The sequence below is a fragment of the Coregonus clupeaformis genome, unplaced genomic scaffold (genome assembly GCF_020615455.1).
Source record: "Coregonus clupeaformis isolate EN_2021a unplaced genomic scaffold, ASM2061545v1 scaf0777, whole genome shotgun sequence".
Lineage (NCBI taxonomy): Eukaryota > Metazoa > Chordata > Actinopteri > Salmoniformes > Salmonidae > Coregonus > Coregonus clupeaformis.
Genome location: NW_025534232.1, coordinates 34,846 through 62,500, shown reverse-complemented (window position 1 = coordinate 62,500; position 27,655 = coordinate 34,846). Strand labels below are relative to the sequence as shown.

The 27,655-nt window shown below is 42.4% G+C and overlaps 2 protein-coding genes across 2 annotated transcripts; both read left to right on the top strand.

Moving 5' to 3' along the window:
* The first annotated feature begins 3,112 nt into the window (after positions 1 to 3,112).
* Positions 3,113 to 4,472, top strand: LOC123485638 (zinc finger protein 239-like). The gene is made up of 2 exons (XM_045216699.1): positions 3,113 to 3,159; positions 3,304 to 4,472. Exons 1-2 carry the CDS (start codon positions 3,113 to 3,115, stop codon positions 4,148 to 4,150), a joined length of 894 nt encoding a protein of 297 aa, XP_045072634.1. The 3' UTR covers positions 4,151 to 4,472.
* A 4,428-nt stretch (positions 4,473 to 8,900) lies between these two features.
* On the top strand, positions 8,901 to 12,286 carry LOC123485637 (gastrula zinc finger protein XlCGF49.1-like; the record flags this gene model as incomplete). The annotated part of the gene is made up of 2 exons (XM_045216698.1): positions 8,901 to 8,916; positions 11,535 to 12,286. Coding segments are annotated over 2 exons (738 nt in total), but the record flags the coding sequence as incomplete, so codon positions are not given.
* Positions 12,287 to 27,655: the final 15,369 nt, after the last annotated feature.

Genomic DNA, 27,655 nt, shown 5'->3' with positions numbered 1-27,655 from the left:
GAGCTCTGATCAGCCTATAAACATGACATTATCTATTATTATAGAGCTCTGCTCTGCCTATAAACATGGCATTATCTATTATTATAGAGCTCTGATCAGCCTAAAACATGACATTATCTATTATTATAGAGCTCTGCTCAGCCTATAAACATGACATGAACTATTATTTAGAGCTCTGTTCAGCCTATAACATGACATTATCTATTATTATAGAGCTCTGCTCAGCCTATAAACATGACATTATCTATTATTATAGAGCTCTGATCAGCCTATAAACATGACATTATCTATTATTATAGAGCTCTACTCAGCCTATAAACATGACATTATCTATTATTATAGAGCTCTGATCAGCCTATAAACATGGCATTATCTATTATTATAGAGCTCTGATCAGCCTATAAACATGACATTATCTATTATTATAGAGCTCTGATCAGCCTATAAACATGACATTATCTATTATTATAGAGCTCTGCTCAGCCTATAAACATGGCATTATCTATTATTATAGAGCTCTGATCAGCCTATAAACATGACATTATCTATTATTATAGAGCTCTGATCAGCCTATAAACATGACATTATCTATTATTATAGAGCTCTGCTCTGCCTATAAACATGACATTATCTATTATTATAGAGCTCTGATCAGCCTATAAACATGACATTATCTATTATTATAGAGCTCTGATCAGCCTATAAACATGACATTATCTATTATTATAGAGCTCTGCTCAGCCTATAAACATGACATTATCTATTATTATAGAGCTCTGCTCAGCCTATAAACATGACATTATCTATTATTATAGAGCTCTGCTCAGCCTATAATCATGACATTATCTATTATTATAGAGCTCTGATCTGCCTATAAACATGACATTATCTATTATTATAGAGCTCTGATCAGCCTAAAACATGACATTATCTATTATTATAGAGCTCTGCTCAGCCTAAAACATGACATTATCTATTATTATAGAGCTCTGATCAGCCTATAAACATGATCTATTATTATAAAGCTCTGATCAGCCTATAAACATGACATTATCTATTATTATAGAGCTCTGATCAGCCTATAAACATGACATGATCTATTATTATAGAGCTCTGCTCAGCCTATAAACATGACATTATCTATTATTATAGAGCTCTGCTCAGCCTATAAACATGACATTATCTATTATTATAGAGCTCTGATCTGCCTATAAACATGACATTATCTATTATTATAGAGCTCTGATCAGCCTATAAACATGACATTATCTATTATTATAGAGCTCTGCTCAGCCTAAAACATGACATTATCTATTATTATAGAGCTCTGATCAGCCTATAAACATGACATTATCTATTATAATAGAGCTCTGATCAGCCTATAAACATGACATTATCTATTATTATAGAGCTCTGATCAGCCTATAAACATGACATTATCTATTATTATAGAGCTCTGATCAGCCTATAAACATGACATGATCTATTATTATAGAGCTCTGATCAGCCTATAAACATGACATTATCTATTATTATAGAGCTCTGATCAGCCTATAAACATGACATTATCTATTATTATAGAGCTCTGATCAGCCTAAAACATGATCTATTATTATAGAGCTCTGATCAGCCTATAAACATGACATTATATATTATTATAGAGCTCTGATCAGCCTATAAACATGACATTATCTATTATTATAGAGCTCTGATCAGCCTATAAACATGACATTATCTATTATTATAGAGCTCTGATCAGCCTATAAACATGACATTATCTATTATTATCGAGCTTTGATCAGCCTAAAACATGATCTATTATTATAGAGCTCTGATCAGCCTATAAACATGACATTATCTATTATTATAGAGCTCTGATCAGCCTAAAACATGACATTATCTATTATTTAGAGCTCTGTTCAGCCTATAAACATGATATATTATTATAGAGCTCTGCTCAGCCTATAAACATGACATTATCTATGATTATAGAGTGCTCATCCTATAAATATGACATTATCTAGCCTGGCGGGTAGAGTGTTGTGCCAGTAACCGAAAGGTTGCTGTATCGAATCCCCAAGCTTACAAGGTAAAAATCTGTCGTTCTGCCCCTGAGCAAGGCAGTTAACCCACTGTTCCCCTGAGCAAGGCAGTTAACCCACTGTTCCCCTGAGCAAGGCAGTTAACCCACTGTTCCCCTGAGCAAGGCAGTTAACCCACTGTTCCCCTGAGCAAGGCAGTTAACCCACTGTTCCCCTGAGCAAGGCAGTTAACCCACTGTTCCCCTGAGCAAGGCAGTTAACCCACTGTTCCCCTGAGCAAGGCAGTTAACCCACTGTTCCCCGGGCGCCGATGACATGGATGCCGATTAAGGCAGTCCCCCCGCACCTCTCTGATTCAGAGGGGTTGGGTTAAATGCAGAAAACATATTTCAGTTGAATGCATTCAGAACTGACTAGGTGTCCCCCAGTCTATAAACATGAAAGCAAGATTAGATTTTATGTTCTACATTATTATTATCATTATAAATATTATTATTATCATTATTATTATTATTGTTATTGTTATTATTATTATTATTATTATTATTGTTATTGTTATTATCATTATTATTATTATTATTATTATTGTTATTATTGTTATTATTGTTATTATTATTATTGTTATTATTATTATTATTTTTATTATTGTTATTGTTATTATTGTTATTATTATTATTGTTATTATTATTATTATTGTTGTTATTATTATTATTATCATTATTATTATTATTATTATTATTGTTATTATTGTTATTGTTATTATTATTATTATTATTGTTATTATCATTATTAATATTATTATTATTGTTATTATTGTTGTTATTATTATTTTTATTATTATTGTTATTATTGTTATTATTATTATTATCATTATTATTATTGTTATTATTATTGTTCTTGTTATTATTATTATCATTATTATTATTATTATTATTGTTATTATTATTATCATTATTATTATTATTATTGTTGTTATTATTGTTATTATTATTATTATTATTATTATTATTATTGTTATTATTATTATTATTATTGTTATTATTATTGTTCTTGTTATTATTATTGTTATTATGGCGGCCACCAAGTTTTTATTGAATGTTCTGAAAACTGACTTCAGGTTATTGAGGAATCTAGCATCACAGGAAGACAGTTTTATTTTATGGAGGTTTAATTCAGTTCTCTGTTTAGTATTTAACTAAATACTCTGTTTGTCTTTGGCAGGAGAGGGACCAGACTCTCACTCTGACAGCGGGAAGAGTCCTTCAGGGGAACCAGACCCAGAGACGTCCAAACCAGCGAGACAACACCACTGCTCCCACTGTGGAAAGAGTTTTAAGTGTTTAAGGAAGTTGAAAGTACATGAGAGAACGCACACAGGAGAAAACCCTTACGATTGCTCTCACTGTGGAAAGAGTTTTACCAAGTTAGGGAACCTAAAAGAGCATGAGAGGACACACTCAGGAGAAAAGCCTTTCCAATGTTCCCAGTGTGGAAAGAAGTTCACCCAGTTACGGTACCTGAAACAACATGAAGAAATACACACAGAAGATAGGAAGACATACCACTGCTCTCAGTGTGATAAGATATTTACTGGGTTAGGAAACCTGAAAATACATACGAGAATACACTCTGGAGAGAAGCCTTACCACTGTTCCCACTGTGGAAAGAGTTTTACTCAGTTAGGGAGCCTGAAAACACATGAGAGGGGACACACAGGAGAGAAGCCTTATCACTGTTCCCACTGTGGAAGGAATTTTAGGTGGTATGGGAGCCTGAAGGCGCATGAGAGAATACACACAGGAGAAAAGCCTTACCACTGTTCCCATTGTGAAACGAGGTTTACCCATCGAGGGAGCCTGAAAGCGCATGAGAGAATGCACACAGGAGAAAAGCCTTACCAATGTTCCCGATGTGAAAAGAGCTTTACCCGGTTAGGGAGCCTGAAAAAGCATGAGAGAATACATACAGGAGAAAAGGCTTTCCAACATACTAATACACAGGAGGAGAAGACATACCACTGCTCTCATTGTGAAAAGACATTTTCCAAGTCAGAGGATCTGAAATCACATGAGAGAATAGAGAGGCTATGTTCTGACTTATGTTTTTGATTGAGAAATTGTGTTTTTGTTCATGCTACATGAAATCTAATTGTATGAATGAAATCATACAGAAAAATAGGTCAACATTTTTTTCCAGCTCTAGACAAGATCATGTCTAAAATCAGATTCAACTAGTTAAAAATATAAATATTATGTTTTGATTATGAAAGTAAGATTGATTGTATGCAAGTGTAAACCCCTAAATGTTGTTCACTATATAATTTGGATATTTCAAAAATGTTAATTATTAAATAGATGAATATAATTAGTATTTCTTCATTCAGATTGTCATTGGTTCTAAATTGACTCTGATTAAATAAAAGGTGAAATAAAATACAAATAAATACCATATTATTTTTTAAAGTCTATTTGGTTCTTAACTTCGGACATATAAAGTGTGTATGTGAAAACTATTTTTAAGATGCCGCATAGCGATTTTCCGAACTCACTTGAGGATGTGACATGTTTGCGACATGTTTGCGACATCACTGCTGTTTGGAATCTAAGTGTCGCTTCCATCCTTTAAGCCACTGCAACAGTTGTGTTTAAACATGTTGACTGGCAAAAGAGACTTTACAACATGCCAACTGGCTATATGGCAAAAGAGACGTTACAACATGCCAACTGGCGATATGGCAAAAGAGACGTTACAACATGCCAACTGGCTATATGGCAAAAGAGACGTTACAACATGCCAACTGGCTATATGGCTAAAGAGACGTTACAACATGCCAACTGGCTATATGGCAAAAGAGACGTTACAACATGCCAACTGGCTATATGGCTAAAGAGACGTTACAACATGCCAACTGGCGATATGGCAAAAGAGACGTTACAACATGCCAACTGGCTATATGGCAAAAGAGACGTTACAACATGCCAACTGGCTATATGGCAAAAGAGACGTTACAACATGCCAACTGGCTATATGGCAAAAGAGACGTTACAACATGCCAACTGGCTATATGGCAAAAGAGACGTTACAACATGCCAACTGGCTATATGGCAAAAGAGACGTTACAACATGCCAACTGGCTATATGGCAAAAGAGACGTTACAACATGCCAACTGGCTATATGGCAAAAGAGACGTTACAACATGCCAACTGGCTATATGGCAAAAGAGACGTTACAACATGCCAACTGGCTATATGGCAAAAGAGACGTTACAACATGCCAACTGGCTATATGGCAAAAGAGACGTTACAACATGCCAACTGGCTATATGGCAAAAGAGATGTTACAACATGCCAACTGGCTATATGGCAAAAGAGACGTTACAACATGCCAACTGGCTATATGGCAAAAGAGACGTTACAACATGCCAACTGGCTATATGGCAAAAGAGACGTTACAACATGCCAACTGGCTATATGGCAAAAGAGACGTTACAACATGCCAACTGGCTATATGGCTAAAGAGACGTTACAACATGCCAACTGGCTATATGGCAAAAGAGACGTTACAACATGCCAACTGGCTATATGGCAAAAGTTTGATACGTCAGGTGTGACCCCCCCCAGTGGGTTTGTGCAGTTTGCTTTCAGAGGTAGGCTGTACCCAGAGGGAGGCTGTACCCAGAGGGAGGCTGTACCCAGAGGGAGGCTGTACCCAGAGGGAGGCTGTACCCAGAGGGAGGCTGTACCCAGAGGGAGGCTGTACCCAGAGGGAGGCTGTACCCAGAGGTAGGCTGTACCCAGAGGTAGGCTGTACCCAGAGTAATGGAGGACGCTAAATGTTGAATGCCCGGAATTATTATGGATAATGAAGGATTAACTGGGGATTTTAACATTTAGTGCCGGTTTTATTGTACAATCCTTTCCCTAAAAGTAAATAGAATCTCTTCCTTATTTCATCAAAAGTAGATCCATAAAATCGACACACTTCCAGCCCTTTGCGTGGGTTATTTTTTTTAAACCAGGAGACTGTGGTGCCACTTTCGCAAAATGAACATGACGATGCTGTAGGAGGAGGGGTCTGTGTTTTACCACGAGACCGGGGGCGGATCCCGATTTAAGAATGTATGCCTCGCTTTCGCACGCATTTAATGGAGGACGCTGTATGGGCGGCAGGTAGCTTAGTGGTTAAGACCGTTGTGCCAGTAACCGAAAGGTCGCAGGTTCTAATCCCCGAGCCGACTAGGTGAAAATCTGTCGATGTGCCCTTGAGCAAGGCACTTAACCCTAATTGCTCCTTTAAGTCGCTCTGGATAAGAGCGTCTGCTAAATGACTAAAATGTAAATGTACATTTCGCCGCGCTCTGCAGGTGTAGCTACCTCGGGCGCTCCGAATACATTTCATTCAACCGTTGAAAACCCTCACACTTGTTGGCCAACAGATTTTCTCATGGAGTTTTCATGCAATAGGGTTTCCAGTACATTTCATCTTAAGCCATCCCTTTAAATACGGGGTGACTTTAATTAGAATTTTGTCGACAGACTCAATAGAACACATAGAGAGAACGGAGTCAGAATATAGGGATCAATAAAATAAACTCATCTATGCATATTCGTATCCGTTTCAGCACCAACTGGTAGATTAAAAAATACTCTGATCTTGTACATTATTTAGGTACATTTTAGGGTTTGGAGAGCCTTTATGCACAAAATATATTGCTTAATAAAAAAAAATATGGTTTGATTCATCCTGAAAGTTGTCATATTCAAGTTCAGTCCATGAAATATTGGAAGGTGGTAAAAAGTGTACAATAGGGGGTTGAACAGACCCGTGGGGCGGCGCACAATTGGTCCAGCGTCGTCCAAGGTAGCCTAATGTGATCCACTAATGCTAGTGACCCTCAGGAACAACTTACAATGTGATCCACTAATGCCAGTGACCCTTGGAAACAACTTATAATGTGATCCACTAATGGCAGTGACCCTCAGGAGCAACTTACAAGGACGTGACAAAGGAAAGAAGAGTAAATGGAATGAAATGGAATTATGCAAAATATACATGTATGTGAGTATTACTGACCGTGGCTCCCGATAGTGGCTCGGTTTTAAAAAGTTAGTTCGCCGGACATTCAATCTTCAATAGCTCGCAAACGATTTAAGCTACGTGACTCAGGTCAGGTTCTCTATGAAGGAAAACATGTGTACAACATTGCACAGGTCTTATTTTCCCGATTCCGACCCGAGTTTCATAATCACACAGCAACGGTGTAGGTGTAACCGGCGCTGCACTGCACGGCTGTATCTCTGCGTTGTGTGTGATTGATTGGGACTATAGACGTGGACTTCGGAGATCAGGCTGTTTTAATGAATCAGAATTCTCTCTGCATCCAAAAGAAATGACAAAACATTTGTAGAGAACAAATATGTTCTGTCTACAACATAGACGCACAATACAAAGGACTGGGATCAGTGGAGGAGCTAGCCATCGTTCGCACATCCAATACCTTAGCTAGCTAGTAACCACATGTTGAACTGAACTGGGATCAGTGGAGGAGCCTAGCCATCGTTCACACATCCAATACCTTAGCTAGCTAGTAACCACATGTTGAATTCACAATGTTAATATCATCCTAAAAAGTACAATTACATCTTAACAATACCATCCACTTATGGAGTAAACTCTAAATATACAACATCTTAACAATACCATCCACTTATGGAGTAAACTCTAAATATACAACATTATTCATTAACAAAACTCTGTGTGAATTACTTTGTGCTTAAAGGAATCTAACTTTTCTGAAGACGACAGAAAAAGCGTGCCTACTTCACATAGTGCATCAAAATTATTTGAGCAAAGGGTCTGAATACTTATGTAAATAAGGTATTTCCGTTTTTTATTTGTAATGCATTTGCTAAAATTTATAAAAACCTTATTTTGCTTTGTCATAATGGGGTATTGTGTGTAGATTGATGAGGAAAACATTTAATTGAATCCGTTTTAGAATAAGGCTGTAACGTAACAAAATGTGGAAAAAGTCAAGGGGTCTGAATACTTTCCGAATGCACTGTAAACTAAAGTAAAAAAAAAAAAAAAACGTTTCTTAAATAAATTTAAAATTAACTGTCTTAAAATATAATATTTTCATCAACTGCGTTACCCACTCCAGTCAGTAGATGGCGATGTGGGTCTTTCAGGCTATGCTGCTATCGTGACGTATAATCTAGTGGACGGGATTTTTCTACAAAAACAGCTAGTCTACCACCTCCGTACCTTGCTAGCCAACATATCGAAACATTCAAGCTCTTTATACGTGTTAGGTGTATATTAGCTACTGTGTTTTAAACACACGTCTGTCGTATCTACTTGTTAACCTATTTAATTTAATATTAAGTTGTTTTTATTAGTCAGCTACAGTAGCTGGCTGGTTAAGTTAGCACTAGCCTAGCTAGCTAACATCCCCGACCATGAGGTCACTAAGCTACTCTCCTCCTGCTAAAGAAGAGGAGGTCTGCTGGACGGAGAAAGAAGCTCTAGTGAAAGAGGAGGAGGAGGAAGAGGAGGATGTTACAATACAAAAACACGTAGAGGGTGAAGCTGTTACCGTGAAAGAAGAAGAGAAAGACGTTACAGTGAAAGAAGAGGAAGACGCGTTCAGAGTGAAAGAGGAGGAGGATGTTACAGTGAAAGAAGAGGAAGACGCGTTCAGAGTGAAAGAGGAGGAGGATGTTACAGTGAAAGAAGAGGAAGACGCGTTCAGAGTGAAAGAAGAGGAGGAAGAGATAGAGGAGGATGCCGTTTTTGGAGTGAAGAAGGAGGGAGAGATTACTGTCACGTTGAAAGATGAAGAGGAGGAGATAGGAGATCTGATTAACACCAGTAAGTACCGCCTTAAATTAGTTTTTCACTTTGGATATTCGGAGTTCGCTCTTCAATGGAGGGCCCTAGGATGATGACCAGATATGTCTATAATGAGATGACGTAGAGAGCAAGCTACCCCCTTGTTTTCTCCGTTCCGTTTGTCTATCTGCTGACCGCAGACTGGGGGGGGGGCATGTAGTGATTTTCGTGTAGTGACGATTTACTAAATATTGCCATGCGAGAGTTGGGTTGCCATGGAGATACTGACCAGATGTCTCTCCACCTTAACGAGGGGAGTCGTTGTCCACAAAGCGGAACTGCTGTTGAGCTCCAGCCGATCCTTTATTTGGATTGGTGGATACATCTTATTGTTGTAATCCATTTTTTTCTTAAATATTCTGTGAGGGTTGTTGACGTCAACCGCCTGTATTCAATGGAGAGAAATGCTATGCTACTAGCCTCGTGTCATGAATATGCATAGCCATCTCGAGGCAACTCCTATAGTGGGTTTTTTTCTCAAAGTTGTCGGTATGTCACGTGTCCTACTTATCAAGTACACTCAGAACAACTCAAGCATTACGAAACTTCTATTCGATCAAGTAAACGTCACGTAGAAAATAAGCCATTCATTTAGTTGTTGACCAAATTCGACCATCTCATTGATCCATACAAAAACTCCAGCTCTTCCTCTCTGGCTACACTAGAGTGATACAGCTGCCCAGTGGGAAACACTTTACATTTTAGTGATTTTGCAGAGGCTCTTATCCAGAGCGACTTACATGAGCAATTAGGGTTAAGTGCCTTGCTTAAGGGCACATCGACAGATTTTTTTCACCTAGTCGGTTCGGGGATTAGAACCAGCGACCTTTCGGTTACTGGCACAACGCTCTTACCCACTAAGCTACCTGCCGCCCACACCAGTGTGTAATGGTCACAAGGCTCGTCTTCCTGTTCCTGAAGGCAGCAACATTTTGTCCACCCTAGACACATTCCTCTCCTTTTCATTTCTTTAAAATATTCTTTTGAGATACTTCTATGTTTTATTTACTACATTTGAATAGCTTCCTATCCACGTCACATTGAGATCTACAACCAGGTTGGGTGACTCCGTAATGCTACACCCATTATAATGCTACCAGGGTTTCTGTTAGGGGCGGCAGGTAGCTTAGTGGTAAAGAGCGTTGTGCCCAGTAACCGAAAGGTCGCTGGTTCTAATCCCAGAGCCGACTAGGTGAAAAATCTGTTGATGTGCCCTTGAGCAAGGCACTTAACCCTAATTGCTCCTGTAAGTCGCTCTGGATAAGAGCGTCTGCTAAATGACTAAAATGTAAATGTGTTATGTTAGGGGCGTCCACCCACGGTGCTCAGAATGACATCACATTTAGATTATGGTAATGACTCTTAACAGGACATGCAACTCATTTAATGAAGCAGCCAATAAAACGTCATTTCAAAACGTTTGCCAAAATGGTTACATTCATTTATGTTAAAAGCATGTATTAATTACAGTCATTTAACCGTTCTCATTCTCTGAGTTCAAATGTTGTCTGCGGAGTTTCACAACCTGCTACACTTGTAAGAATCAAGTTTTGGTTTACTGTATTTCACTACCATCATTTTACTAGATTAGTCAATTTTTTATATTGTCTTTTTGTTTGGAGTGCTCCATGTGAGAAATGAGCATGTGTCTGGTTTCTCTGTCCTGATAATGTTGAGGGAGTGTGTGCGCCTGAGCACGCATAGAAGTACTTGGCCCTGCTGCGCGGAAATGTAGGAACGTGTTTTTTAACATCCATTGTGACATCATCCCCAGCAAGAAACCAAAAATGTCACTCAAACAGAAGACTCAACCTGTAATACATATGAACTATTATATAATGTCTGCATTATAAATAGTCTATCATGACATAACTGAAATGCTTACCACTCTTGGCTTTGGAAAAGGACCAACACAGTCCACCAGAACCCTGCTGAAAAGGTTTGTCAAAAGCAGGAATAGGCTGCAAAGGTGCAACCGGTACAGCTTGGTTCGGTTTACCTGTCTGCTGGAAAACACAACAGGATTTTACAGTAAGACACAACATCCTGTTTCAGACCAGGCCAGAAGAAGTTATGCAAGATATGGTCAAATGTCTTGTTGAGCCCAAGATGGCCTGCCATACTACCATCGTGAGCCAACCTCAGTATCTCTTGTCCAAGTGTAACTGGAACAACAATTTGAGATACGTTAGGCCAATCGTCTTGCCCAGAAGTGGCATGAGAACGCCATTTCCTCATTAGAACACCATCTCTGTCAAAGTAACCCAACACAAAACTTCATCAAACTCCTCCTCTGGACGTATCTCAGCAGAAAGAGGGGAGAGGGAACCATCTTTACTCTGTTCAACAATCAGCTGCTTCCTAGACATCCTAGTGTCAACTCTGACATCCTCCTCAACACTAGACTTGCTAGGATTTCAAAAGGGATGCTGTCAAAAATGTATGGTATTCAAATAGTTTTACCCAGCCACTCTTTGATGACAAGCTCTTGTATTGAGGGATCTAGTCTTGATTAAACCTCATAGGAAGACAGTTTTATCATGTGGAGGTTTCATTCAGGTCTCTGTTTAACTAGATACTATGTTTGTCTTTGGTAGGAGAGAGACCAGACTCTCCCTCTGACAGCGGGAAGAGTCCTTCAGGGGAACCAGACCCAGAGACATCCAAACCAGCGAGACAACACCGCTGCTCCCACTGTGGAAAGAGTTTTAGCTGGTTAGCTAACCTGAAAAGGCATGAGAGAATACACACAGGAGAAAAGCCTTACCACTGCTTCCAATGTGAAAAGGGATTTTCCCGATCAGGGGACCTAAAATCTCATGAGTGGACACACACAGGAGAAGAGCCTTTCCAATGTTCCCAGTGTAGAAAGCGATTTACCGTGTTAGCTAACCTGAAAAGGCATGAGAGAATACACACAGGAGAAAAGCATTATCAATGTTCCCAATGTGGAATGAGTTTTATTCAGTTAAGGAGCCTGAAAGAGCATGAGAGAATACACACAGGAGAAAAGCCTTTCCAATGTTCCCAGTGTGGAAACAGTTTTACTCAGAGAGGGTATCTAAAAGTGCACGAGAGAATACACACAGGAGAAAAGCCTTACCACTGCTCCCAGTGTGGAAAGAGTTTTACTCAGAGAGGGTATCTAAAAGTGCACGAGAGAATACACACAGGAGAAAAGCCTTACCACTGCTCCCAGTGTGGAAAGAGTTTTACCTGGTTAAGGAGACTGAAGGAGCATAAGAGAACACACACGAAAAAAGCCCCACCACTTCTCACTCTCTGTGTGGAAGGACAATTTCCCAGTCAGAGAACCTGAAATCACATGAGAGAATAGAGAGGCTGTGTTCTGACTTGTGTCAACTGGGTCTTGTAGGCCGGGGTTTTCCTCAGTCCTGTTTTTGTCTTTATGTTTCGTGACATTTTGAAAGCAAAGTAGTCTTGCGTACTCCAGAAAGGGATCACCAAAATAATATTTGAAAAGAAATACGGTTTTACTGCTAAATTCACATTAACTTTAAGAATACTGCGGGAGAAAACGGAAAACACACTGCGACCGAAATGTTTGATGATTGTCTAGGTTGCCTTGGTGACCACTGTTCTTCACACTGGCTATTACTTTCATGAACTCCACCCCCAAACAAGACCAAATCTGAACCAATCATAGACGTCTGTTTCACAAGTTTGGACACACAGTAACTGGATACTCTGTCTTTGGCAGGAGAGAGACCAGACTCTCCCTCTGACAGCGGGAAGAGTCCTTCAGGGGACCCAGACCAGGGTCCTTCAGGGCAATCAGACCAATCAGAGGCTCCCAAACCAGCAGGACAACATCACTGCTCCCACTGTGGAAGGAATTTTACTAAGTTAGGGAGCCTGAAGAAACATGAGAGGACACACACAGGGAAAAATACTTTCCAATGTTCCGAGTGTGGGAAAGGTTTTCTTTGGTTATATCACCTTAAAAGGCATGAGAGGACACACACAGGAGAAAAACCTTTCCGGTGTTCCGAGTGCGGAAAGAGTTTTAACGAATTAGGGTACCTGTTAATACACAAGAGAATACACTCGGGAGAGAAGCCTTACCACTGCTCCAAATGTGGAATGACTTTTACCTGGTTAGGGAGCCTGAAAACGCATGAGAGAATACACACTGGAGAGAAGCCTTATCACTGTCCCCAGTGTGGAAAGAGTTTTAGATGGTTAGGCACCTTGAAAATGCACGAGAGGACACATACAGGAGAAAAGCCTTACCAATGCACCATGTGTGGAAAGAGGTTCACCCAGTTAAAGTCCATGAAATTACACGGGAGGATACATACAGGAGAGAAGCCTTACCACTGCTCCCACTGTGGAATGACTTTTACCTGGTTAATAAACATGAAAACTCATGAGAGAATACACACAGGAGAGAAGCCTTATCAATGTTCCGAGTGTGGAAAGACTTTCAGGGGTTTAGTAAACCTGAAACAGCATGAGAGGACACACCCACAAGAAAAGCCCTACCAATGCTCCCTGTGTGGAAAGAGTTTTACCAAGTTAGGGGGCCTGACTAGGCATGAGAGGACACACACAGGAGGGGATAAGACCTACCACTGCTCCCTGTGTGGAAAGACATTCAACCGGTTAAGACATCTGAATAAGCAATATAAGAATTGTGATGTCACGAGAGGCTGTGTCCTGGAGGGACGTTACATCCCCCTGAGGTGGCTGCAAACCCAGACAGCTATGGCTCCATCTGCTGGTATGGTCGGGAACTCCACCCCTCTATGGCCAATCTTCCCACGCAGCTGAAACAAATGAGGAGCTGATGAGCTGAAGGTTTGGGAAGGGAAGAGACACACTGAGGGAGTGTGTGGGGGGTGAAGAGACACAGTCTCCAACCTGGGCTCTCTGGAGGACAAGAGTGCTGCACGTCCACTTCCATGAGGAATATAAGGATTTGGAGATACTTACCTTTGGGGAAATACTCACCTTTGGATATATGCACCTGTGGAAATACGTGAGAGACATTTGGAAGGACTTTTTGCTGGGTTGGCCACTAGCTGCAACGTGGACTACAGTAAGGCTGGGGAAAAGTTATCTGAGCGAGTGAGAATTATGATTTTGGATGTGGAAGAGACATCCCTGAACTGTTAACCCTTAAAGAGCCACAAGAGAACAGAATTTTGTTATATTTTCGTTAATTTCCCAAGACCTATAATAAAATCCTTGTTTTGTTTGAACCTTGTCTCCTTGCACTACTTGAGCAATCCCGCTGAAAGCTGTGTAGCCTCTCGTGACGTCACAGATGGTGGAGAATACAGGCACGCTCAAGCGTTAATAGTGCATGTCAGAGGAGGATACCGAAGGTTTGATCACCCAGTTTTCCAAGTTGGCCGTAGGCTCCCCGCCGACTGAAATGGAGGACATATTGAAAGCCCTTGTTGCTGGCCAGCAAGCCCAGATGCAAGCAAACGTGGCTCTCTTGGAGGAGCAAAAGAAAGCCAACCTTCTGAAGGCAGAGGAATTGCAGTTGCAGAGACAGAGGGTTGTCCAAAATACCCGCCCAATAAAGGCAAGTGACTTTATATCTAAGATGGGAGCTACCGATGACATTGAGGCATACCTGCATGCATTTGAGGCCACGGCCACTAGGGAAGCCTGGCCCAAGCAACAGTGGGTTGGTCTGTTAGCCCCCTTTCTAACCGGGGAATCGCTGAATGCTGTCCGGGACCTGGGCCCTGACCAGGTTACTGACTATGATGCCCTGAAGTCTGAGATCCTCAGCAGATATGGACTCACAAAGTTTGGTATGGCCCAGCGCTTTCACAGCTGGACCTTCCAACCAGACCAACCTCCTCGGGCGCAGATGCATGAACTTGTCCGAATCGCAAGGAAATGGCTGGATCCGCAGAGGAATACAGCAGCGGCGGTGGTGGAGGCCGTTGTGGTGGATCGTTACCTACGCGCCCTGCCTTATGAGGCAAAACGGTTCATCAGTCAACAGGCCTTGACCACGGCTGATCTGACCGTGGAAGCTGTGGAAAAGTACCAGGCCACAGCGGAGATGCTGAATGCTTCCCGAAAAGACCCCAGGAGTGCGGCCCCACCACAAATGGGAAGAACCCGTCCAAAGGACCCCAAGGTCTCGAACCCAGCCACGTCAGGACTTATCCCGGCTCCAGGGGGAGCCAGAAACCAGGCGGGTCCAAGAAGAGTACACCAGGAGGGGGAAACTCGACAGTGTTACCGGTGTGGGGAGATGGGACATATCTCCTGGCAGTGTGGGAAACCAGCCGATGAACCTATGCCCACTGCGGAGTCCTCCAGCTCAGCACCCACACACCGTTTTGCCTCGCTCTTGGGAGTCGTAGATGGCGGCCCAGATCGACCCCCCACCTGCCCGGTAACTGTGAATCACCATGATGTGGAGGCCTTACTGGATTCTGGTAGCCGGGCCACCCTGGTGCGTAAGGATTTGGTGGGCCCAACGTGTCTGACCCCGGGGAAAGTCCTCCCAGTTTCCTGTGTCCATGGGGACACCAGAGAATACCCCATTACTGAACTTACAATGACCAGCACACGGGGAACCATACACACGACGGCGGGGGTGGTTGATTCCCTCCCCGTCCCTGTCCTAATTGGACGAGACTGCCCAGCCTTTTACCCACTCTGGAGAGAGTCTCAGGAGAGGATAACCCGAGTACCTCGGAAACGGAGAGGCAAGACTCATCCTGGGAAGGCTCCGGTGCAATCCTCCGAGTTACTCACTCCCGCCCGGGCTCTGATAGGGATGGCAGGTGCCCAGACCGACACCGAGACTGGTCCGGATACGGGAGAAGAGAACGCAGCCCAGGAAAGTGCTCCGTTCTCCAGTGAAGAAGACGTCCCAGGCACCCAAGAGCTTCCCCCTCTCACAGGCCAGTATGGTACGGCTCAATTACAAGATCCTACTCTTGCAAATGCCTTAAGAAATGTGCAGGTATTAGAAGGTGTAGTGTTAGGTGATAAGACAAACCCTACTTACCCCCATTTCGCAGTAAACCGGGGGTTAGTATATCAGATAGTCAAGAAAAATGATGAAGTGCATGAACAGCTCCTCGTGCCACAGCCCTATCGGGCCACAGTACTCAACCTAGCACACACACACCCGCTAGGGGCCCACTTGGGGGTAGAGAAGACTAAGGAAAGAATCATGCAACGTTTATTTTGGCCAGGAGTACACAAAGAGATAGAGAACTACTGCCGTAGTTGCCCTGAGTGTCAGCAGGTTGCGCCAAAGCCCACATATAGAAACCCGCTCATTCCCTTGCCCATTATCGAAACTCCTTTTGAGAGGATTGGATTAGACATAGTCGGGCCCTTACCGAAAAGTTCCAGGGGACATCAATACATTCTGGTCATTCTGGACTATGCATCCCGGTACCCGGAGGCCATTCCGCTGAGGAAGGCTACATCCAGACAAATCGCCAAGGAGCTGTTCCGTCTCTCAACTAGTCTGGGAATCCCAAAAGAGATATTGACGGACCAAGGGACTCCATTCATGTCCAGAGTGATGAAAGAACTCTGTGCTTTACTGAAAATCAAACAGCTGAGAACCTCGGTCTACCACCCCCAGACAGATGGCCTAGTCGAACGTTTTAACAAAACACTAAAATCCATGCTGCGGAAAGCGGTAGGGGAAGATGGGCGCAACTGGGATCAGCTGTTACCCTACATATTATTTGCGGTGAGAGAGGTACCTCAGTCTTCTACTGGTTTTTCACCCTTTGAGCTCTTGCTTTCCTACAGACCCAGAGGACTGCTCGACATCGCCAAGGAGGCCTGGGAGGAGCAGCCATGCCAACAGCGGACACTGATCGACCATGTCGGGGCTATGAGGGAGAGAATGAAGGCCATCTATCCCATGATGCGGGAACACCTGGAGGCCAGTCAGCGGCAACAGCAAGCCTCCTACAACAGATCTGCTCAACCCAGGGAGTTTAAGCCGGGGGACAGAGTGCTGGTCCTGGTGCCAACCGTTGAGTGTAAATTCCTGGCAACCTGGCAAGGACCATATGAGGTCATTGAACGCATGGGAGAAGTAAACTACAAGGTGAGGCAACCAGATAAAAGGAAAACTGAGCAGATTTATCATGTTAACCTTTTAAAGAAGTGGCACGCCAGAGAGGCGCTGTTCAGCTGTCTACCCCCCACAGAGACCAAGGAACCGGCGCGAGAAGAGGTTCAGCTGGGTCCAAATCTGTCCCCACATCAACGACAGATGGCCCTTGAACTCGTGGAGCAGAACCAGGTGGCCTCTCCTCCATTCCCGGTCACACAGAGGTGGTCCAACATGAGATCCGCACCATGCCTGGCCGAACGGTAAACCAGCGCCCGTACCGCGTGCCAGAGGCTCGTAAAGTGGTTATACAGAAGGAGGTAAGGAAGATGCGGGAGTTGGGAGTAATCGAAGAGTCCCACAGTGCCTGGGCAAGTCCCATCGTACTAGTTCCCAAGCCAGACGGTTCAGTACGATTTTGTAATGACTATCGAAAGTTGAATGAAGTGTCTGAATTTGATGCATACCCAATGCCTCGTGTCGATGATTTAATAGACTCCTTGGGGCATGCTCGTTTCCTAACCACTCTTGATCTCACAAAAGGCTACTGGCAGGTGCCCCTGACCCCGGCGTCTAAGGAGAAGACAGCCTTTGCCACCCCGGAGGGGCTCTACCAGTATACCCGACTTCCGTTTGGTCTCCACGGGGCACCTGCCACGTTCCAACGCCTGATGGATCGAGTCCTTGCGCCCCCACAAGAGGCACGCAGCGGCTTATTTGGATGATGTTGTTATACAAAGTCCGAATTGGGCCAGCCACCTACCCCGGGTACAAGCGGTGCTGGATTCGCTCAGGGAAGCAGGGCTCACGGCAAACCCGAAGAAGTGCAAGCTGGCCTTCAGTGAGACAAACTACCTGGGGTACACCATTGGGCGGGGGTTGGTCAAACCACAGGAAGCCAAACTGCGGGCCATACAGGACTGGCCGCAGCCCATCACCAAGAAGCAAGTAAGGTCATTTTTGGGCCTCGCTGGCTACTATAGACGCTTTATTGCAGATTTTGCTACCATAGCTGCACCGTTGACGGAGCTGACGACCAAACGCCACTCACGAATGGTGAAGTGGAACCCTGCGGCGGAGGCGGCTTTCCTCAACCTGAAGCGAGCACTCTGCTCCAGTCCGATCCTGGTAGCACCAGACTTCAAGAAGGAATTCATTGTCCAAGCGGATGCTTCGGAGGTGGGTCTGGGTGCTGTCCTCACCCAGGCACATGACGGTGAAGAACATCCCATTCTCTACCTAAGCAGAAAGTTACTTCCAAGAGAGAAGAACTATTCAACGGTGGAGAAAGAATGTCTGGCTGTAGTCTGGGCCCTGGAGTCCCTTCGGTTCTATCTCCTGGGCCGACGTTTCATGGTGGTATCTGATCACGCCCCTCTGCAGTGGATGGCCAAGAACAAGGAATCAAACAGTAGAGTAACCAGATGGTTTTTGAGCTTGCAACCGTTTAACTTTTCTGTTGTCCACAGGGCTGGCAAGCACCACGGCAATGCGGACGCCCTCTCCCGGCGTGATGCCTTCTTCGCTGCCTTTACCCCGACGAGGACGTCGGTCCCGAGGAGGGGGATGTGTGATGTCACGAGAGGCTGTGTCCTGGAGGGACGTTACATCCCCCTGAGGTGGCTGCAAACCCAGACAGCTATGGCTCCATCTGCTGGTATGGTCGGGAACTCCACCCCTCTATGGCCAATCTTCCCACGCAGCTGAAACAAATGAGGAGCTGATGAGCTGAAGGTTTGGGAAGGGAAGAGACACACTGAGGGAGTGTGTGGGGGGTGAAGAGACACCGTCTCCAACCTGGGCTCTCTGGAGGACAAGAGTGCTGCACGTCCACTTCCATGAGGAATATAAGGATTTGGAGATACTTACCTTTGGGGAAATACTCACCTTTGGATATATGCACCTGTGGAAATACGTGAGAGACATTTGGAAGGACTTTTTGCTGGGTTGGCCACTAGCTGCAACGTGGACTACAGTAAGGCTGGGGAAAAGTTATCTGAGCGAGTGAGAATTATGATTTTGGATGTGGAAGAGACATCCCTGAACTGTTAACCCTTAAAGAGCTACAAGAGAACAGAATTTTGTTATATTTTCGTTAATTTCCCAAGACCTATAATAAAATCCTTGTTTTGTTTGAACCTTGTCTCCTTGCACTACTTGAGCAATCCCGCTGAAAGCTGTGTAGCCTCTCGTGACGTCACAGAATACATACACAGGAGGAGAAGACATACCACTGCTCTCACTGTGGAAAGACATTTTCCCAGTCAGAGGACCTGAAATCACATGAGAGAATAGAGAGGCTGTGTTCTGACTTATGTTTTTGACTGAGAATTGTTGTTTTTGTTGATGCCACATAAAATCATGTTGTTTAATGAAATCATTTTAAAAATAGGTTTACTTCAAGAACATTTTTTTTATCATGTATAAATGAGATGTAAAAAATTTGGTGTATGACAGGTGTATGAAATCGAGCAATCTTCATAGAAAAACATTGGCAGTAGAGCTCAGTGACTTTCAAAGTGGCACCGTCATAGGATGCCACCTTTCCAACAAGTCACATTTCTGCCCTGCTGGTGCTGCCCCGGTCAACTGTAAGTGCTGTTATTGTGAAGTGGAAACGTCTACAAACAACAACGGCTTAGCCGCAAAATGGTAGACCACACAAGCTCACAGAACAGGACCGCCGAATGCTGAAGCACATGAAAATCGTCTGTCCTCGGTTGCAACACTCACTACCGAGTTCCAAACTGCCTCTGGAAGCAACATCAGCACAATAACTGTTTGTCGGGAGTTTCATGAAATGGGTTTCCTTGGCCGAGCAGCCGCACACAAGCCTAAGATCACCATGAGCAATGCCAAGTATCGGCTGGAGTGGTGTAAAGCTCGCTGCCATTGGACAGTGGAAACGTGTTCTCTGGAGTGAAAATGGGTCTGACGTACCTTTACGTTTTCACTGTACTGTTTACACCTGCTGTGTCCTGTGCACATGACAAACTTTGATTTGGTTTTTATTTGAGACAAAGCTATGAATGCAAGGACTGACCATCCATAAGATCAAAATGATAGTTTAAACCCTTTACAGTCTAAGCCCTGTCTAAGGATAGGAGAGGGGGGGTCTACTAAGCTATATGGAATGGTTTTAGGAAGGTTATACCAAGGATCATTTTGGGGGGGTCTACTGAGCTATATGGAATTGTTTTAGGAAGGTTATACCAAGGATCATTTGGGGGGGGTCTACTGAGCTATATGGAATGGTTTTAGGAAGGTTATACCAAGGATCATTTTGGGGGGGGTCTACTGAGCTATATGGAATGGTTTTAGGAAGGTTATACCAAGGATCATTTTGGGGGGGTCTACTGAGCTATATGGAATGGTTTTAGGAAGGTTATACCAAGGATCATTTTGGGGGGGGGGGTCTACTGAGCTATATGGAATGGTTTTAGGAAGGTTATACCAAGGATCATTTTGCTATTTGATTTTGAATTGTAAGACCCCTTGAAGTATCAACAAAAAAATAATCAAAAGTTATTTCATGTCGAAAGATTATTTGCCGATACTGCTATTAGCCCATACAAACACATTGAATAACATATTCACTACATGGAACAACAGATAGTCCCCCCCAAAAAATCTAAAGGACGTTTGTTCTTAAATGTCTGTCCTATATCTGAGAGATATAAAAACACATTTTTTGTCACTAAGCAGTTTCCATATCAAGTGCATTCGGAAAGTATTCCGACCCCTTGACTTTTTCCACATTTTGTTTCGTTACAGCCTTATTCTAAAATTGATTAAATTACACACAGTACCCCATAATGATAAAGCGAAAACAGGTATTTAGAATTATTTTCACATTTATTGAAAATAAAAACAGAAATACCTTATTCAGACCCTTTGCTATGAGACTCGAAATTGAGCTCAGGTGCATCCTGTTTCCATTGATCATCATTGAGATGTTTCTACAACTTGATTGGAGTCCACCTGTGGTATATTCAATTGATTGGACATGATTTGGAAAGGCACACACCTGTCTATATAAGGTCTCACAGTTGACAGTGCATGTCAGAGCAAAAACCAAGCAATGAGGTCAAAGGGATTGTCCATAGAGCTCTGAGACAGGATTGTGTAGAGACACAGATCTGGGGAAGGGTACCAAAACATTTCTACAGCATTGATGTCCCCAAGAACACAGTGGCCTCCATCATTCTTAAATGGAAGAAGTTTGGAACCACCAACTCTTCCTAGAGCTGGCCGCCCGGCCAAACTGAGCAATCGGGGGAGAAGGGCCTTGGTCATGGAGGTGACCAAGAACCAATTGGTCACTCTGACAGAGCTCCAGAGTTCCTCTGTGGTGTTGGGAGAACCTTCCATAAAGACAACCATCTCTGCAGCACTCCACCAATCAGGCCTTTATGGTAGAGTGGCCAGACTGAAGCCACTCCTCAGTAAAAGGCACATGACAGCCCGCTTGGAGTTTGCCAAAAGGCACCTAAAGACTCTCAGACCATGAGAAACAAGATTCTCTGGTCTGATGAAACCAAGATTGAGCTCTTTGGCCTGATTGCCAAGCGTCACATCTGGAGGAAACCTGGCACCATCCCTACGGTGAAGCATGGTGGTGGCAGCATCATGCTGTGGGGATGTTTTTTAGCGTCACGGACTGGGAAACTAGTCAGGATCGAGGGAAAGATGAACGGAGCAAAGTACAGAGAGGTCCTTGATGAAACCTGCTCCAGGGTGCTCAGGACCTCAGACTGGGGCGACGGTTAACCTTCCAACAGGACAACGACCCTAAGCACACATCCAAAACAACGCAGGAGTGGCTTCAGGACAAGTCTCTGACTGTCCTTTAGTGGCCCAGCCAGAGCCCGGACTTGAACCTGATCTAACATCTCTGGAGAGACCTGAAAATAGCTGTGCAGCGACGCTCCCCATCCAACCTGACAGAGCTTGAGAGGATCTGCAGAGAAGAATAGGAGAAACTCCCCAAATACAGATGTGCCAAGCTTGTAGCATCATACCCAAGAAGACTCAATGCTGTAATCGCTGCCAAAGATGCTTAAAATAAGTACTGAGTAAAGGGTCTGAATACGTATGTAAATGTGATATTTCCGTAAAAAACAACAACAGCTTTTGCTTTGTCATTATTGGGTATTGTGTGTAGACTGATGAGGAATAATATTTTTAAATCAATTTTAGAATAAGGCTGAAACGTAACAAAATGTGGAAAAAGTCAAGGGGTCTGAATACTTTCCGAAGGCTCTGTATTAGAGGGAAACCGTTCCTGTTTGGGGAGGAGAGGCCAACCAGCTAAGGAGGAAACCATTCCTGTTTGGGGAGGAGAGGCCAACCAGCTTGTCTAAGGAGAAAACCATTCCTGTTTGGGGAGGAGAGGCCAACCAGCTTGTCTAAGGAGGAAACCATTCCTGTTTAGGGAGGAGAGGCCAACCAGCTTGTCTGAGGAGGAAACCATTCCTGTTTGGGGAGGAGAGGCCAACCAGCTTGTCTAAGGAGGAAACCATTCCTGTTTGGGGAGGAGAGGCCAACCAGCTTGTCTAAGGAGGAAACCATTCCTGTTTAGGGAGGAGAGGCCAACCAGCTTGTCTAAGGAGGAAACCATTCCTGTTTAGGGAGGAGAGGCCAACCAGCTTGTCTAAGGAGGAAACCATTCCTGTTTAGGGAGGAGAGGCCAACCAGCTTGTCTAAGGAGGAAACCATTCCTGTTTGGGGAGGAGAGGCCAACCAGCTTGTCTAAGGAGGAAACCATTCCTGTTTGGGGAGGAGAGGCCAACCAGCTTGTCTGAGGAGGAAACCATTCCTGTTTGGGGAGGAGAGGCCAACCAGCTTGTCTAAGGAGGAAACCATTCCTGTTTGGGGAGGAGAGGCCAACCAGCTTGTCTGAGGAGGAAACCATTCCTGTTTGGAGAGGAGAGGCCAACCAGCTTGTCTAAGGAGGAAACCATTCCTTTCCCAATAGCAGCATCCCTCAGTTTGTAGTCCATCACTTTTAGATGCCGCATCAATAGTCTTTGAGGAAAAACAGTTTAAATTGATTTGAGCTGCAAATAATAAATGCCCTTTTTATGGAACCTTTACTTTAACAGGGAAAATATATTGAGATCTCTTTTCCACATGAATATACAACATCAATATAAACATTATACCCAAACATATACTCATTAAAATACAAAAACACAGTCATGGGAAAATATATTGAGACCTAGGTCTCTTTTACACATGTATATACAACATCAATATACACATTATACCCAAACATATACTCATTAAAATACAAAAACACAGTCATGGGAAAATATATTGAGACCTAGATCTCTTTTCCACATGTATATACAACATCAATATACACATTATACCCAAACATATACTCATTAAAATACAAAAACACAGTCATGGGAAAATATATTGAGACCTAGGTGTCTTTTAAACATGTATATACAACATCAATATACACATAATACCCAAACATATACTCATTAAAATACAAAAACACAGTCATGGGAAAATATATTGAGACCTAGGTGTCTTTTCCACATGTATATACAACATCAATATACACATAATACCCAAACATATACTCATTAAAATACAAAAACACAGTCATGGGAAAATATATTGAGACCTAGGTGTCTTTTATGCATGTATATACAACATCAATATACACATAATACCCAAACATATACTCTTTAAAATACAAACAAAAAGCAAACATCACGAATCACCCAGAAAAACTGTTACATTCCGCCACAAATAAATTCCCAATCAATACTTTAAATTACCCGAACGGCACCAGAACATCAAGAAACAATTTATTTTAGAATTTTGTTCCAGTAATACGGTGCATTAAAACTAAAAGCAGATTCACCTTTTAGCTCGGTGGAGACCCTAGGAACCTCAAGAGTTAACCAATCCTGTGAACGGGTTAAACAACTCAGGTGTCTATACTTCAACAGCAAAGTTAGATAAGACAGACGTTTATGAAGTAGGGCCTTGGAAACAGAAAGGGGGTAATGTAGAAATCTACGGGTCTTTAGCGAAGTCCAGCCAACCTTTTGATACAGGATGCATTGATGAGTATCAAAACTGTCGCCTGTAACAAAACAAAGGGCACTGTGGTAGATGGCATCCAAAGGTTTAGGAGTAGTAGCAGCTGGACTTTGATAAATAATATCACCATAATCAAGAACAGATAAAAAGGTTGACTGAATAATCTGCTTCATACTGCTTAGAGAAAGGCACCATATGTTTCTGTAGAAAAAGCCAACTTTAAATCTTAGCTTCTTAACCAGCTTATCTAAACTCAGCAAAAAAAGAAACGTCCCTTTTTCAGGACCCTGTCTTTCAAAGATAATTCGTAAAAATCAAAATAACTTCACAGATCTTCATTGTAAAGGGTTTAAACACTGATTCCCATGCTTGTTCAATGAACCATAAACAATTAATGAACATGCACCTGTGGAACGGTCGTTAAGACACTAACAGCTTACAGACGGTAGGCAATTAAGGTCACAGTTATGAAAACTTAGGACACTAAAGTCCTTTCTACTGACTCTGAAAAACACCAAAAGAAAGATGCCCAGGGTCCCTGCTCATCTGCGTGAATGTGCCTTAGCCATGCTGCAAGGAGGCATGAGGCCAGGGCAATAAACTGCAGATGTGGCCAGGGCAATAAATTGCAATGTCCGTACTGTGAGACGCCTAAGACAGCGCTACAGGGAGACAGGACGGACAGCTGATCGTCCTCGCAGTGGCAGACCACGTGTAACAACACCTGCACAGGATCGGTACATCCGAACATCACACCTACACAGGATGGCAACAACAACTGCCCGAGTTACACCAGGAAAACACAATCGCTCCATCAGTTGTGGCTTAAACCCATACAGTATGTTGTATCTTAGACCCAAACAGTATGTTGTATCTTAGACCCATACAGTATGTTGTATCTTAGACCCATACAGTATGTTGTATCTTAGACCCATACAGTATGTTGTATCTTAGACCCATACAGTATGTTGTAGCTTAGACCCATACAGTATGTTGTAGCTTAGACCCATACAGTATGTTGTTAGACCCATACAGTATGTTGTATCTTAGACCCATACAGTATGTTGTATCTTAGACCCATACAGTATGTTGTAGCTTAGACCCATACAGTATGTTGTTAGACCCATACAGTATGTTGTTAGACCCATACAGTATGTTGTATCTTAGACCCATACAGTATGTTGTATTTTAGACCCATACAGTATGTTGTATCTCAGACCCATACAGTACGTTGTATCTTAGACCCATACAGTATGTTGTATCTTAGACCCATACAGTATGTTGTATCTTAGACCCATACAGTATGTTGTATCTTAGACCCATACAGTATGTTGTATCTTAGACCCATACAGTATGTTGTTAGACCCATACAGTATGTTGTATCTTAGACCCATACAGTATGTTGTATCTTAGACCCATACAGTATGTTGTATCTTAGACCCATACAGTATGTTGTATCTTAGACCCATACAGTATGTTGTATCTTAGACCCATACAGTATGTTGTAGCTTAGACCCATAAAGTATGTTGTTAGACCCATACAGTATGTTGTATCTTAGACCCATACAGTATGTTGTTAGACCCATACAGTATGTTGTATCTTAGACCCATACAGTATGTTGTATCTTAGACCCATACAGTATGTTGTTAGACCCATACAGTATGTTGTATCTTAGACCCATACAGTATGTTGTTAGACCCATACAGTATGTTGTATCTTAGACCCATACAGTATGTTGTATCTTAGACCCATACAGTATGTTGTATCTTAGACCCATACAGTATGTTGTTAGACCCATACAGTATGTTGTATCTTAGACCCATACAGTATGTTGTTAGACCCATACAGTATGTTGTATCTTAGACCCATACAGTATGTTGTAGCTTAGACCCATACAGTATGTTGTTAGACCCATACAATATATTGTATCTTAGACCCATACAGTATGTTGTATCTTAGACCCATACAGTATGTTGTTAGACCCATACAGTATGTTGTATCATATACCCATACAGTATGTTGTATCTTAGACCCATACAGTATGTTGTAGCTTAGACCCATACAGTATGTTGTTAGACCCATACAGTATGTTGTATCTTAGACCCATACATTATGTTGTATCTTAGACCCATACAGTATGTTGTATCTTAGACACATACAGTATGTTGTTAGACCCATACAGTATGTTGTATCTTAGACCCATACAGTATGTTGTATCTTAGACCCATACAGTATGTTGTTAGACCCATACAGTATGTTGTATCTTAGACCCATACAGTATGTTGTATCTTAGACCCATACAGTATGTTGTATCTTAGACCCATACAGTATGTTGTTAGACCCATACAGTATGTTGTATCTTAGACCCATACAGTATGTTGTATCTTAGACCCATACAGTATGTTGTATCTCAGACCCATACAGTATGTTGTTAGACCCATACAGTATGTTGTATCTTAGACCTATACAGTATGTTGTATCTTAGACCCATACAGTATGTTGTATCTTAGACCCATACAGTATGTTGTATCTTAGACCCATACAGTATGTTGTATCTTAGACCCATACAGTATGTTGTATCTTAGACCCATACAGTATGTTGTAGCTTAGACCCATACAGTATGTTGTTAGACCCATACAGTATGTTGTATCTTAGACCCATACAGTATGTTGTATCTTAGACCCATACAGTATGTTGTTAGACCCATACAGTATGTTGTATCTTAGACCCATACAGTATGTTGTATCATAGACCCATACAGTATGTTGTATCTTAGACCCATACAGTATGTTGTTAGACCCATACAGTATGTTGTATCTTAGACCCATACAGTATGTTGTATCATAGACCCATACAGTATGTTGTATCTTAGACCCATACAGTATGTTGTATCTTAGACCCATACAGTATGTTGTTAGACCCATACAGTATGTTGTATCTTAGACCCATACAGTATGTTGTATCTTAGACCCATACAGTATGTTGTATCTTAGACCCATACAGTATGTTGTATCTTAGACCCATACAGTATGTTGTATCTTAGACCCATACAGTATGTTGTATCATAGACCCATACAGTATGTTGTATCATAGACCCATACAGTATGTTGTATCTTAGACCCATACAGTATGTTGTTAGACCCATACAGTATGTTGTATCTTAGACCCATACAGTATGTTGTATCATAGACCCATACAGTATGTTGTATCTTAGACCCATACAGTATGTTGTATCTTAGACCCATACAGTATGTTGTTAGACCCATACAGTATGTTGTATCTTAGACCCATACAGTATGTTGTATCTTAGACCCATACAGTATGTTGTATCTTAGACCCATACAGTATGTTGTATCTTAGACCCATACAGTATGTTGTATCTTAGACCCATACAGTATGTTGTATCATAGACCCATACAGTATGTTGTATCTTAGACCCATACAGTATGTTGTTAGACCCATACAGTATGTTGTATCTTAGACCCATACAGTATGTTGTATCTTAGACCCATACAGTATGTTGTATCTTAGACCCATACAGTATGTTGTGTCTTAGACCCATACAGTA

Excerpts from the sequence above, each read along its gene's own strand:
- LOC123485638 (XM_045216699.1), top strand. The coding sequence starts at position 3,113 with ATGGCGGCCACCAAGTTTTTATTGAATGTTCTGAAAACTGACTTCAG. Across the intron at positions 3,160-3,303 it reads GTTCTGAAAACTGACTTCAG|TTCAGGGGAACCAGACCCAG; the intron begins GTTATTGAGGAA and ends CGGGAAGAGTCC.